The 14,191-nt window shown below is 46.8% G+C and overlaps 2 protein-coding genes across 3 annotated transcripts in view; both read left to right on the forward strand.

Moving 5' to 3' along the window:
* Positions 1–6,425, forward strand: part of KPNA7 (karyopherin subunit alpha 7) — a 42,799-nt gene extending 36,374 nt beyond the window's left edge. Inside the window, exon 10 of the mRNA XM_070362177.1 lies at positions 4,532–6,425. Within this exon, the coding sequence (XP_070218278.1) occupies positions 4,532–4,576 (45 nt within the window). The 3' untranslated portion in view covers positions 4,577–6,425. The remainder of the gene's footprint in view (positions 1–4,531) is intronic.
* Positions 6,426–6,880: 455 nt separating this feature from the next.
* SMURF1 (SMAD specific E3 ubiquitin protein ligase 1) overlaps positions 6,881–14,191 on the forward strand; it is a 91,723-nt gene continuing 84,412 nt past the window's right edge. For both annotated transcript variants that reach the window (XM_070362107.1, XM_070362108.1), the window contains exon 1: positions 6,881–7,262. In XM_070362107.1, the coding sequence (XP_070218208.1) occupies positions 7,208–7,262 (55 nt within the window). In that variant the 5' untranslated portion in view covers positions 6,881–7,207. The remainder of the gene's footprint in view (positions 7,263–14,191) is intronic.

Below are 14,191 nucleotides of genomic sequence, written 5' to 3' on the forward strand. Positions count from 1 at the left end.
ACTAAGACAGATCTTTGACTTAGCCATTGAAAACCTCAATAAAGTTAAAAGACTGAAAAAACACAGAGGGTAATTGCAGAGAATAAAGCATTTAAATGAAAAATTAATATCAAAGATACTTTAAAATCAAGCTTATATTCTTAATAGTGTCTTACTTTTATTTGGATAATCCATTGCTTAGAACACTGCTAATCTAAGTGAGAACTACTCTATAAACAAAATTACATTTTTAAATGAATAATAGCAGTTCAATTATTTTCTCATTTTCACTCATGACCTTACTTGTTTCTGAACACAGACTGTGAGGTTCAGCTATGATCCTTAAAGAAAGACTTTAGAGTTATTTTTCTGGAGAAGGTAATAGCACCCCACTCCAGTACTCTTGCCTGGAAAATCCCATGGATGGAGGGGCCTGGTGGGCTGCAGTCCATGGGGTCGCTAGGAGTCAGACACGACTGAGCTTTTGACTTCACTTTCACTTTTCACTTTCATGCATTGGAGAAGGAAATGGCAACCCACTCCAGTGTTCTTGCCTGGATAATCCCAGGGACGGGGGAGCCTGGTGGGCTGCGGTCTATGGGTCACACAGAGTCGGACACAGCTGAAGCGACTTAGCAGCAGCAGTTATTTTTCTGGGATTTCCCTTAATTACTTGGCTGCATCTATTTGAAGAAATAATCTATATCTCAAATAGTTCCACAGCCATAAAACACAGCGACTACACATCTACGGCTGAAAGGGAAAATAGTAATATGAAATGCTGGCAAGAATGCTGAGGAGCCTTGCTTGTAGGTAAGTGAAGCGTTATAACCACTCTGGAAAAGCTTGGCAGTTTCTTATAAAACTAAACATTGTCCTTTCCTTATGACTCAGCAATTATACTCTAGGGTATCTTATCCCAGAGAAATGAAAAATTCTGTTGACATCAATACCTGTATACAAATGTTCATAGTAGTTTATTTGAAATAACCAAAAATTCGAGTTAGTCCAGGTATCCTTCAAAGGGTGACTGGTTAGACAAACTGTGATACATCCATATTATGGAACACTGCTGCTGCTGCTGCTAAGTCGCTTCAGTCGTGTCCGACTCTATGCGACCCCATAGACGGTAGCCAGGCTCCCCCGTCCCTGGGATTCTCCAGGCAAGAACACTGGAGTGGGTTGCCATTTCCTTCTCCAATGCACGAAAGTGAAAAGTGAAAGTCAAATCAAAAGCTCAGTCGTGTCCGACTCCAAGCGACCCCATGGACTGCAGCCCACCAGGCCCCTCCGTCCATGGGATTTTCCAGGCAAGAGTACTGGAGTGGGGTGCCATTGTAAAAAGGAAAGAACTCTTGATACTTGTAACTACTTGGATGATTCTCCAGGGAATGATGCTGCATGAAAAAAAAAAAAAATCTATCCCCAAGGATTACATTCTATATGATTCCATTTATGTAACATTTAAAATGAATAGCATTTAAAATGGAGGTCAGATTAGTGGTTGCCAGGTGTTGAGAGTGGGACAAAAGGTGTGGGTATGAAAGGGCAACATGAGGGATCCCTGTGGCATTGGAAGTGCTCGGTGTTTTGACCATGGTGATGGATACTTGAACCTACCAAATGGTAAAACTGTGTAGAACTTAGCACACACACTATATAAGTAAAACTGGGAAAATCTGAACATGATTGGATTGCATCACTGTCAATACCTGGTTGTGATATTATACTACAGTTTTGCAACATGTTACCATTACGGGAAACTAGCAAAGTATCTAGAAGCTCTCTGTATTATTTTTTACAACTTCATGTTTAAAAGCATTATCTCAATAAAAATTTCAATGAGAAAAAAAGTAAAAAGCCTTACCAATGATAATAACATACTAAGACTCGCATCAAGTTTAGGTTATAATTTAGAGAAAGATCCTAAAGCCTTCTGGGCATAAAAGGATAGACGAATGTGCTAATTAATCATACTTGTTTTTTAAATTTTTATTTATTTATTGGTTGTGCTGGGTCTTTGTTGCTGTGTGCAGGCTTCCTCTTGTTGAGGTGAGCAGGGGCTACTCTCTAGTCGGCATGTGCTTCTCACTGTGGTGGCTTCTCTTATTGCAGAGCACAGGCTCCAGGCATGCAGGCTTCAATAGTTGTGGCACATGGGATTACTTGCCCTTCACATGTGGAATCTTCTCGGACCTGTGTTTCAAACACAGGGATTGAACCTGTTTCCTGCATTGGCAGGTGGACTCTCAACCACTGGACCCCCAGGGAAGTCTCACAATTATTTTTTAAAACTTGATGTTTAGGTGAAAAGTAAAAGAATCCTAGATCCTAGATCTACAAAAGACTGTAAAGGTTAGTTTGATGTAACCGCTGGTCTCAGAGGCACCGGCTCAGGTCTAGACGTGTCTTCTCAAGAGGCATGTTTTAGAGCTGTCTACTTCCACCAAGCATTCTCTGCACGGTATTCCAAACAGATTTCCCTAGGGCCATAGAACTTGCTGGTTTCAGAGCAAAGACTAGCACATGTATTTTACACTCACTAATTTTGTTGTTTGTTGTTTAGCCACTAAGTTGTGTCTGACTCTTTGCGACCACATGGAATGTAGCCTGCCAGGCTCTTCTCTGACCATTGGATTTCCCAGGCAAGAACAGTGGAACAGGTTGACGTTTCCTCCTCCAGGGGATCTTTCCAACCCAAGAATCAAACCTGCATCTCCTGCATGAGGGCAGGCAGATTCTTTACCACTGAACCACCAGGGGAGTCTTCTTGAACACATACATATGGGATATTCCCAATGCTGTTCATTTGATCGTTGCCTTTAGATTAGGAGTAATGGGACCTTACAGGATCCATAAATTGGTTTCAGGTGTTCATGAACCCACAGAAATGGGATGCAAAATTCGGTGTGTATTTGCATAGATCAATTTTTCTGGTGAAAGTTTCCACTGTGGCTATCAGATTCTCAAAGAGTTTGGGACACAAAAAAAGAACTACTGTAGTCAGACCCAGAGAGATTTTTTTTCTTCCACTGGAAAACCTTTCAAATGCCCAATAACACTGAGTCAGGGAAGTGATACATCTCGGGGCAGTAAAATCAGTTGCCAAATCCTACACGGAAAGCTTTCTGTAAATCATTGCAAAAAGGATACTCACTGAACTTTGTCTCTGTCTCAGCAGAATTGTTTGGCATTTCCTGTCTATTTGTCAAGATAGCTTTAGGAGAGAGTAGACATCCCTTCCTTTTTGTGGTGGACTGGTCCAGGACCTCCTGAAGATAGCAGAATTTTTGGATGCTCAAGTCCCTTATACTATATAAGATGGCATAGTATTTGCATATAACCTAAGCATATCTTCCTGTTGGGTCAGTTTTTTCCCCTCAGTTCTTGTCTTGTAGCAAAGAATTGAAACGACAGACCAGGACAGCTCAAACAGGCAGGATTTATTAAGTGGCATGCAGTACACGCTTGAGATGTTAGAGCAGACCCACCCTGGTAGGAATGGCCTCAATCCACTTGGGCTTCCCTTTTTATACTTTTTGGAGGTTATACTTTGGAGGTTCCTGAGGCTCCGTTTGCTATTCTCCACGTAAAATGGGGTTTGCACCTAAGACCAATCAGGGAAGGGAATGCAGATAGGGTGTATGCTCAAGGCCAATCAGGGAAAGGGGCATGTTAGGCATGTTTTCCCCAACAGGTTCTCACGCCCAGCTGTGGTTTTCCTTTTCTCAGGCTTTTTCCTTTCCTTTGTCTGGTCTCTGCATGCTTCTTACCACTTCCTCTGCCTGCCATCTTGGAACCTGTTTCCCTATTCTAACTACCTAACATTCCTATAGACTTGAAATCATCTCTAGATGTAGATGCTATGTAAATAGCTGCTGGTACAGAGGGCAAATTCAAGTTCTGCTTTTGGGAAATTTCTGGAATTTTGAGTATTTTTAATCAGAGATTGGGTATCAGGGTACATTTTTTCTTTTTTTTTAAGGTTTAATTTGGAGCTGAGAAGCACATTGAACACATTGAGGATATTTGTATAGTGAGATTTTTTTTTTGCCACTCAGCATGTGGGATCTTAGTTCCCCAACCAAGGATCAAATCCATGCCCCCTGCATTGAAAACATTAAGTCTTAACCACTGGACCACGGGGAAGTCCTTCAAGGTACATCTTAAGTTTGATATAAGGCTGGCCTACAGCCTCAGCACAAAATTGTGGTGATGGTTTTTAAGTGGGCAAACATCTTTTTATCATCTTTATCAACTTTTAATGGAGTTGGTGTAAGGACAGAAAATTCAGCAGCTATGTGACTGCAATGCCACTGAACCCTGCACTAGAAAATGCATTCACTTTGCACAAGCTGTTCCCTCTGTCTATAGTGCCCTTCCCCACTTCTTGGCCCAAAAGACTTCAACTTCAACTTGCCTCTAAATCCCTAGATCAAGATCTTCTGTGACTCTTCTGAGCTCTCCATCTCTCTCCTCCCAAGCAGAGTGGTCCTGTAATCTACTTTCTAGCCTCTGACACTGTATCTTTGTCCGTTCTTGTCTGTTTCAGCCATTCAGCAGAGCCTTGCAAGTGCTGTGCTGCTGCTGCTGCTAAGTCGCTTGAGTCTTGTCCGACTCTCTGCGACCCCAGCGATGGCAGCCCACCAGGCTCCCCTGTCCCTGGGATTCACCAGGCAAGGACACTGGAGTGGGTTGCCATTTCCTTCTCCAGAGCATGAAAGTGAAAAGTGAAAGTGAAGTCACTCGGTTGAGTCCAACTCTTCATGACCCCATGGACTGCAGCCTACCAGACTCCTCCACCCATGGGATTTTCCAGGCAAGAGTACTGGAGTGGGGTGCCATTTCCTTCTCCAGTGCATGAAGGTGAAAAGTGAAAGTGAAGTTGCTCAGTCGTGTCCGACTCCTAGTGACCCCATGGACTGTAGCTCTGACTTATGTTTCTTGTCCCTAGTCATGTATTACTTGCTAATGAGTAAATAAAATGCAATTCAGTAACCTCCAGAAGTAGCCTTCTGACTCAGGAGTTGAGGAAACAATTAAGAAAAGGCCCAGACATCCAGGACGGTAAGAAAACAATGAGGTTAAGAAATGAAAGGTTTTTAGGTCAGAAACAGCTGGCGTAAGAACAGGGTTCAGCACTAAGGTAAGCAGAGAAAGGAAGGCATTTAGTGTAGTTTACAGAGAAGAGGCTCCTCGAATGTGGGAACTGAGCGAAGGGAGAAATACTGACCGAACTGGAAGCGGAATGGGGATTACGGAGGCACTGCGTACTCTAAACGGATTTATTTAGATCCAGGGACTCAGTGACAATCGTCTCAAAGAGAAACAGAGCTGGATACTGGATCCACTGCTCTGTTGCTTCAACATAGCTTGTATTCTTGGATATTTCACTGCTGCTGCTAAGTCGCTTCAGTCGTATCCGACTCTGTGCGATTCCATAGACAGCAGCCCACCAGGCTCTGCCGTCCCTGGGATTCTCCAGGCAAGAACACTGGAGTGGGTTGCCATTTTCTTCTCCATTGTGTGAAAGTGAAAAGTGAAAGTGAAGTCGCTCGTCGTGTCCGACTCCTAGCGACCCATGGACTGTAGCCCACCAGGCTCCTCCATCCATGGGATTTTCTAGGCAAGAGTACTGGAGTGGCTTGCCATTGCCTTCTCCGGGATATTTCACTAGACTCATTCAAAGTCTGAGGTGCAAGGGGCCATAGAAATGATCTAGGTCTGTCCTCTTAAGTCACCGATGGAGGCTGGAAGAGGCAGCTTTGAATCCAGCTCGGGAGTCTTGAGCTCAGCAAGGGCAGGTGGGCATGTCAAGGGGCCCTAGGAAGAGGGCTGTATTCTGAAGACTGTGACCCCAAGGAAGGTCTCTATTCTGAAGACTGTGACCCCAAGGAAGGCTGCAGGGGATGGCTGCAAGGGATCAGAGCCCGGTTTCCTTAAGACACAGACCAAAGTAGGCATCCAGAGAATCAGGTAGTTGGTCAAAGACAAGTCTGATAAACAAACCCAGCTTTCCCTATCAACGTATTTCCTCTTTGTAACAGGTTAACAGAGGGGTTTGTTTGCTGAAGAAAGCATAATGAGCTTTAGTTCCAACCTGAAACTCTGGGAGAAGTGTTAGCAGAAAGCAGAAGCGCAGGCCTTAAAGCTACCTTTTTGTTTGGCTCAGGTGTCTGTTGACTGGATGGTGACAACATCCACCTCTTTATCTGCCTCTCGCATCTTATTTACCTTGCCCATATACGGCACTTCCTGCGATTCTGGCAACTTCGTTACGGGTCAAGAGAGAGCACTAGTTGCCCAGAACATACCTAGAGGACTTTGTCTCTGAGAAGTCCCTCCCTTGAATTGCATTTTTTAAGACACTCTTTACTAAAAGTAAATAAACAAACTGGAATTGCACGCCTATTCGTGCAAAGTCCTTGGTGTAATCACAGACCTCGGTTTGCTGTAAGCCCGCTTTCAATAGCTCTCACGAGCTCGGAGCCTTGAGTGAGAGGCCTGGAAAATCGATGCCGTTCTCTGAACCTCAACGTCCACATCTGCAAACCGACTCCGTGGGAGAATGTGGCGGAGAACGAGAACGACCGCACGCGGGCCTCGCCGTCCCGCCCGCCATGGGGCGTGCCCGGCGCTCGCTCCCGGCCGCCGAGGCTCTGCACGTCGTGCCGGGTCCCGAAAGCCTCCGATCCCCCTCCTCCGCCCGGGTGCGGGACGCCCCAACCACCGGCTTTGGGAGCCCGCGCGCCCGGGGGCTGGGCCGGCGACGCGGCCGCGCTCCGAGCCCCGCCTCGCCGTCCCCGCGGGCGCGCGCACGCACGCGCACGCAGGCGCGGGCCGCACGGCGCGGGCGCGCGCAGGGCCGGGCCGGCACGGCGGCGGGCGCGCGCGCGCGCGGCTCCGGGAGGCGGCGGCGGCGGAAGCGGCGAGGGCGGCGGGCGTCCGGCTCTGAGGTGGTGGCGGCGGCGGTGGCGGCGGCGGCTGCGGACTGGGCTCGGCTGAGAGCGAGCGAGGGTCGGGGGCGCCGGGTCGAGCGCCGATCCCCAGGCTTGACCATCTGCCGGCCGCCCAGACGCCTGGGCCGCGGAGTTTGTGTCCCGGCTCGGACCCCGGCGCCCAGCCCGGAGCCGTAACCTTGAGGCGGCGGCGGCGGCGGGGCCGGGCCGGGCCGGGCCGGGGGGCGGCGGCGGCGCTGGATCCGCGGCTGCCCGATCGTTGGCGGGAGATGTCGAACCCCGGGACGCGGAGGAACGGCTCCAGCATCAAGATCCGTCTGACAGGTACGGCCGGCAGGAGGCCCCCGCCGGCGCCCGCTCGCAGTCCGCACTGCCCGTCCGGCAGCCCCGGAATTTCCCGCAGGGCGCCCCGGGGAGGCGGCCCTCCCCTCGCCGGCCGCCGTCCCGGGACCGGCTCGCCCCCCTCAGCTGGCGCCCCTCGCGGCTCCCTACCGGCCCCGCCCCCGCCTCCGGCCCCGCCCCCTCGCTTCTCGCCCCCACCCGCCCCCCGGCTTCCCTGCTTCCCCCCACGACCTGCCCCCTCGCGTCTCCCCTCCTGGCCTCCCTCGGTCTCACTCCCTCCATCCTTCTCTCTCCCCTCCTCGTCCCCCTACTCGGGCCTCTCGCTCCCCCTTCCCGGTCCCGCCCCCTCTCGTCTCCCCTCCCGGACCCCCTCCGTCCCCCCTACTCCATCCTCCACGCTCCCCTCTCCTCCTTGCCCCTCCGTTTTTCTCCCCCCTCCATGCTCCTCGCCCCCTTGCCCCTCACTTTACCTTCCTGGACGCCTTCCGTCCCCCACTCATCCTCCCCACTCTCCTCTCCCCCTCACTTCTCCCCTCTTGGACCCTTTCCGTACCCCCCCAGCCTCCTCGCTCCTCTCGCCCCCTTGGCCCTCGCTTCTCCCCTCCTGGCCCGCCCCTCACGCCCTTCGTCCCCCTCGATTTCTTCCCTCCCTCCTCACCTGCCCCCTCTCTTTTTCCTTCTCGGTCCCGCCCCTCTCTTCTTGCCAGCTTTTCCCATCCTCTGGCGTTTCCCTGTCTCTCCCCGCCCCCATCTACCCCCTGGCTTCTCCCTCCTAGTACCCCCCCCCCACCTATTTCTGCCCCTTCCCCCATCCGTGTTCTTCCTCTCTCTCCCCCCGCCCCCTCCACTTGCCCCCTTGCTTCTCCCCTCCGCGCCCCGCCCCTTTCTCTTGAGCCCCGCCCCCTAGCTGGTTTTTCCGACCCACCGCCCCGCCCCCAATCCCGCACCCGTTTTCTACCTTGTCCCTCCCTCGCTTATCTCCCAGCCCCGCCCCCTTGCCTCTGTCTGGCGGCCTCCACCCTTTCCTTCAGCCTCTAATTCCTCAATCCAGTCTCGTAGCTTCTGCCGGTCCCGGTCCCCTCACTTCCCCTCTGGTCCAGACCTCTTCAGTCTGAGCCACTTCCTCTCTCTCAGGCCAGGCCACTATCTTCTCTTGACTCTGCTGCTTCAGTTCTTTGCGTTACCGTCACCCCTGTCCCACCCACCTCACCCCCCACCGCAACACACGCACGCGCGCACGCACGCACACACACACACACACACACACGCGCGCGCGCGCGCACGCACGCACGCACACGCACACTCTGGAAGCTTTGGCAGCTGCATTAGCGCAGGCTTCTTGATTCACACTCATTGAGTCTTCAATGAAATGCCCGTGTCTCCTAGGTGGCTCTGTAGTGCCACCTTCAAGGGTGAGCGCGAAGCTCTGTTCTTGGCCTGCGACGTGGTGGTTCTGGTGTGTGTAGCTGCCAGTCGTGTCTGCCGGCCGTGCCCCTGGCTGGCGGGCTCCAGAGATCCTGGACCAGTGTGCACCCGCTTCTGTCTTTTCCTCGCTCTCCCCACTACTACTGCCCCGTCTCCCGGTTTAAATTCACACCTGAGGCTGGATTGTAGTGTTGCAAATACGGTTCTGCTGGGGGACTTTCCAAACGCAAATATTTCCAGCTCTGGAAAGGAAATATAAAGTTCAGGCTAATCCCTGTTAGGGGTTTTCCCCTGGATTTTTCTGTTCAGTGACAGGTCTGATGATGACTTCAAAGTCGGTCTGGTCAGATTCTTTAAAAAAGAGAATGAGCATTTGGGATGGCCCTCAATTATTGGTGAAATCCCTGGAAACAACAGAGAGTGATTTTTTTCAAACTAAAATTTCCTCTGAGAGTTCTTAGTTGTTCCATGATCCATTTTTTGTTTCAAGGAAAGGGAGACAGTTTTTTTGTAGAACGATGTCAGATCACGTTATGATTAGATAACACAATCAGATCATAATTATTTGAACCCAAATCCAGACCCTGGTTTTGTCAATAGCAAATATGTCCCAGGGATTTTTGTTTCTGGAGAAATAGAATTCTTTATCCCAGGGCTGGTAGGAAACTCTCACTGTGTAGATGTAAGTATATACATTGTTTTACGGTTACATAAAAGCCACGGTTTTTACTTTGTAATACTTGTAAAACTTTAATGACTGACACCTTTCATTTGGTTCTCATTTGCAGTGTAATCTATAATTGACATGAGATTGGTTTCAGGTTTCTTGTTAAGAGCAGAAGTAACTGATTTTGTGAGTTAGATAAAAGTGTGATTAATGTTTTAGAAGGACTAGGTTTTAATTACAACTTTGTGTCAGGTGTGTATTATTAATCAAGCCTAGTTAGCAGGTCTGGACCTGAGCCTTTTCCGCCTGGAGTGGGGGTTGTTTCTTCCCAAATTATTTTTGGTCTCAGGAATTTATAATTTTTATTTAGTTTTTGGCTGCGCTGGGTCCTAGTTGCTGGGCAGGCTTTTCTCTAGTTCTGACGGTGTGCTGGCTTCTCATTGCTGTGGCTTCTCTTCTAGCCCAGGAGGAAGGGTTCTAGGGCACATGGGCTAGGGCCACGGAGCCACCAGGGCAGCCAGTTTTCAGGAATTTAGATGTCGCAGATGCAGACATGCGTCAGAGTTTTTGGACATGTTTGCTATTGAAGCATCAAGTTATGAATGTTCTTTCCAAAACGACTTTTGCCTTTCCCCCTGCTGATGTTATTCCTGATCTGAGGGACTCTGTGGTCCTCCCTGCAGAGAGGTTGAGAATTTAGTGTTGATTGCAGACGCACATGATGCCAGTAGTCTGATGAATGTTAATTTACCTGGAAACTACGTAAATTATGTGGAAACTACATAATGTACGTAGGAATGAGCTATCTTGTTGGCAGTGGGAGGGTAGGTTTCTGGCCCCATCTTTGAACTTGTTGAGGGGAGGTTAAAATCTCTTCTGGAAACTTGGAAAACCATCTTTCAAGAGGTGTGTACTTTTGTTACCTGTTTCAGAATTTATTTCCCTGTGTGATATTTGAAAAAAGTGATTTTGTTTTTAGAATGAGGGTTATTCTAACCAGTCAGGGAATACCACACAGGGCACAGTAAAATGAAAAACATGAAGAATTGGATTATAAAAGAGCGTTTAGAACTTCGGGGTCCACAGTTATATATGGTGGTTGAGTAGAACATTGGGTTTAGAATTAGAAGACTCGATTCTGGTAAGATTACCATTAACTATGATATGGAGCAAATCATTTAACCTTTCTGGGTTCTCTGTTTCCTAATATATAAAATAAGATTTCAATCCCATAGTAGTCTTCTTTTCCTTCTTGAGGATGTATCACTGTGACTGTCTACTTGTTCCAAATTACTGTTTGCTTATACTTGCTTTTGTTAAATCTCAGTCCTGATATTTAGAATTTATGTTAAAACACAGCACCTCTGTTTGATTTATGCCAAGCATTACTTTTGTGTAATGGTTACATTTATGATTTCCGCCCCCCCCTTCCTCTGGAACACTTTTTGTTTTTGAAAACTATTGTGTCGCAGGTTGACCTGCTTTGGAAAGCAGGCCCAAACTAGTAGAACATGTAAGTCTTTATATTGAAAAGAATATGATTTTAATGAGTGTCTTTGTGATATCTTAACAGGAAAATCATTCTTTAATGGTTTCAGTAGGCTTGGAGCATAATATGTTCAAAATTGAGTGATCTTGGTTGAAGAGCTTTATTTTGTAGATAGTTTAGAGTCCTCTGACAAATCAAATACTTTGGAAACACTTTTTATCTTAAATTCAAGTAGAATTTGCAAGAACTTTGTTCTTACATGGTACACAAATGAATCCCAGATACGATATTTAGGCCACTTTGGTAAAAGAATGGAAATTTTGAGTTCTCAGGGTTCCGCTGCTGCTGCTGCTGCTGCTAAGTCGCTTCAGTCGTGTCTGACTCTTTGTGACCCATAGACCGCAGCCCACCAGGCTCCCCCATCCCTGGGATTCTCCAGGCAAGAACACTGGAGTGGGTTGCCATTTCCTTCTCCAATGCATGAAAGTGAAAAGGGAAAGTGACACGACTCTTAGCGACCCCATGGACTGCAGCTTACTAGACTCCTCCATCCATGGGATTTTCCAGGCAAGAGTACTGGAGTGGGGTGCCAGTGCCTTCTCCATTCCACAGTGCTCTTCAAGCAAATTCTGTTTTATTCTACCGTTATCTTGTGAGTTAAAATGTGGTGTGTGTGCACTCAGTTGTGTCTGACTTTTTTTGAGCCCATGGACTGTAGGCCTCCAAGCTCCTCTGTCCATGAAATTTTCCAGGCACGAATACTGGAGTGGGTTGCCATGTCCTACTCCTGGGGATCTTCCCCACCCAGGGATTGAATCCGAGTCTTCTGTGTCTCCTGCATTGGCAGGCAGAGTCTTTACCATTGTGCCACCTGGAAAGCCCAGTTAGTTAAAAAAACAAATGCCCAAACTTTTATTTTTTGGGGTGCTTTTATGCCTTGAAACACTCTCAGATCTCCTCGTGTTTTTATGTCTTTCAGAACGTGACTGTGTACTGGAAAGGGAGAAAAATTCTAATTCCAAGTAGAGAAGGGGAAAGAGAGCTTCCTTGATAGCCTATGGATGTAGAAGCTGTTTTTAGAGCTGTAGCATGTGTAATGTAAGGCTGACTTTTTTGGTATCTTGGATGATCCAGCTTGGAGAAAAGCAGCTGTAGTCATTAGCTGTTAATAACCTTAACTGATCAACCACAGGTGACCTGAGTGGTTCGAAATAGTTGTTTTTCTTAAAGATGAAGCAATCTGAAGACGTCGCCTGTGTCAGTTTGTACTTATGTAAGGCAGGCAGAACTCTTGTTTTAATCAGCCGAAACTGTGATGAGGGACTAAGTCATCAGTATTCACCCTCCACCTGAGTTTACCTAACAGTGTCTCCGGTTCATGAAGGTACAAAGCACTTTTTTGAATTGAATTACTAAGGATGAGTGGTGGGCTTAGATCAAATGCTTATTCAAAACTTAAACTGCAGTTACACTTTAAAAGGACTCACCTTCTGCCAAATACATGTTCTCGTATTGACTTTATTTTTGATTTGGTTATATCCATGCTGTGTTAAGAAAAATCTTTTCCCTCAAATCCATTAAAAAAAAACAAAACTTTGACCACCTGAGTGCCTTGAGAAATGGACCTGTCCATATGCCCTGCTTCTTTCTGTATTTTGATTGTAGTTGTGATTTATCAAACTACAATTTTTTACTTCAAGCCTATTTCTTTGTCTGTTCAGAACTCCTATTTTTTGCAACCATGAAAGTCGTGTCTGAACTTCAGTTTTTCTTTCTCTTCTCCAAATTTTCCTTTTCTATGTTCGGTCACATTGGCTGGTTCTAATGTGGAACATTGGGTGAGGGGGAGGTCCTGAGGACTGAGTCACTTGTGAAGAAGTATTTCCTAATGAATTAAAAAAAGAAACACTGCCCCTTAGTATTTCAACATCAGCTCACTGATCCAGTTCACTAGCCTGGCTGTTTTGTAACATGCTTGTGGGCACTGGTTAGAAGTTAAAATAGCTGAATCGTGCATTTTCTTGAGCGCTAAGAGCAAAAAGGAAGTTCAAAAAACCTTCTGAGATGGATGAAATAATTGGGTGTTCATACCATGCTCTGATTTTCTGGGTGAGAAACCCTAACTTTTAGGATTCTCAAATCAATGTTTTTGTTACTTCAGAACCATTTCAGTGGTTAAATGTCTTTAAACAAAAAACATGTAAAAAATATGTGGGTTTGTTGTGTGTTTTTTTTTTTTTTTGTCACTGAACAACCTAAATGACTAGTTTGCTTGTTTTGTCAATGAATTTTATTGAGAAAAAGCCCCTCACTTAAATTGTCTTGTTGTCAGCCATATCTAGCTGCCCGTAGTCCCTAAGGCCATTCTAGTTAAGAGCTGCCGAGCTCTCTCTCGTGGAAGAATTAAAAAAAAGCTCATAGCCTTGTGGATCAGGCATGTCTTCTTTTTAAAATGTTAGAATTCCTGTTGTGTCTATAGATGAAATTGAATCCATTTAGATACTTAAACTGAGGGAAATGTTGTTTCCATATTTCTAGATTAAAGGGGAAAAAATCCTCTTATTGTTTTAAAACAAGGCTTAAATAATGTACAATCAGTGCGTCTGGTGATGGCCCCACTCTGTAATTCCAGCTGTGTTCACCTCCATTGCAGCTGAAAGGAATTCTAATTGGCTGAGGAATGTTGGCAGCGTCGTGTATCACAGAACGCGGACCTGTTATGCTCGCTGCCGGGTGATGCATTTCAGATGTTTTAGGCTCCTGAGTCCAACTTGAAGGTTGCTTGCAGGGAGTCTGGAAGAGCATGTTGTGAAGCGGGGCTTGCAGACAGCAGCCTGGTTTGCTTTCTTCGTGTTGTCGGGCATCCGCTAAATTCTCTAAAGGCCTTGGTGCTTCCTTGTGGCTTAAATACCTGACTGGCGGGTCCGACTTTTCTTTCTAACTCACAGAAGTGCCGCGGTGAAGAAAGGGGTGGTGGAATTATCATCCATTTGTGACTCAGTTTTCCAGTCGGTAATGGAGGTACCTGCCTTTTTCTGTCAGGCAACGACTTGATATGCATTCAATATTTGGATGAGCAGTTGTGAATTATTCCTAGAGGAGCACAGTGTAAATACAAAGTCATAGATTCCTGTTATTTCTTGTGCTTAAATGATCATGTAAGTGCTCAAGCTAATAATGTACTGAAGAAAATTATGGAATCTACAGATAAACATGGAAAAATTATGCTCAAGAATGAACTGCTAAATTCTCTATGCATTCAGAAAATTCCTTAGAGAAACAGTATCCTAAGCCAAGTGATATCACAGCATCATTTTAAATTGTGAAACC

Source organism: Bos mutus, chromosome 25, assembly GCF_027580195.1.
Source record: "Bos mutus isolate GX-2022 chromosome 25, NWIPB_WYAK_1.1, whole genome shotgun sequence".
Taxonomy (NCBI): domain Eukaryota; kingdom Metazoa; phylum Chordata; class Mammalia; order Artiodactyla; family Bovidae; genus Bos; species Bos mutus.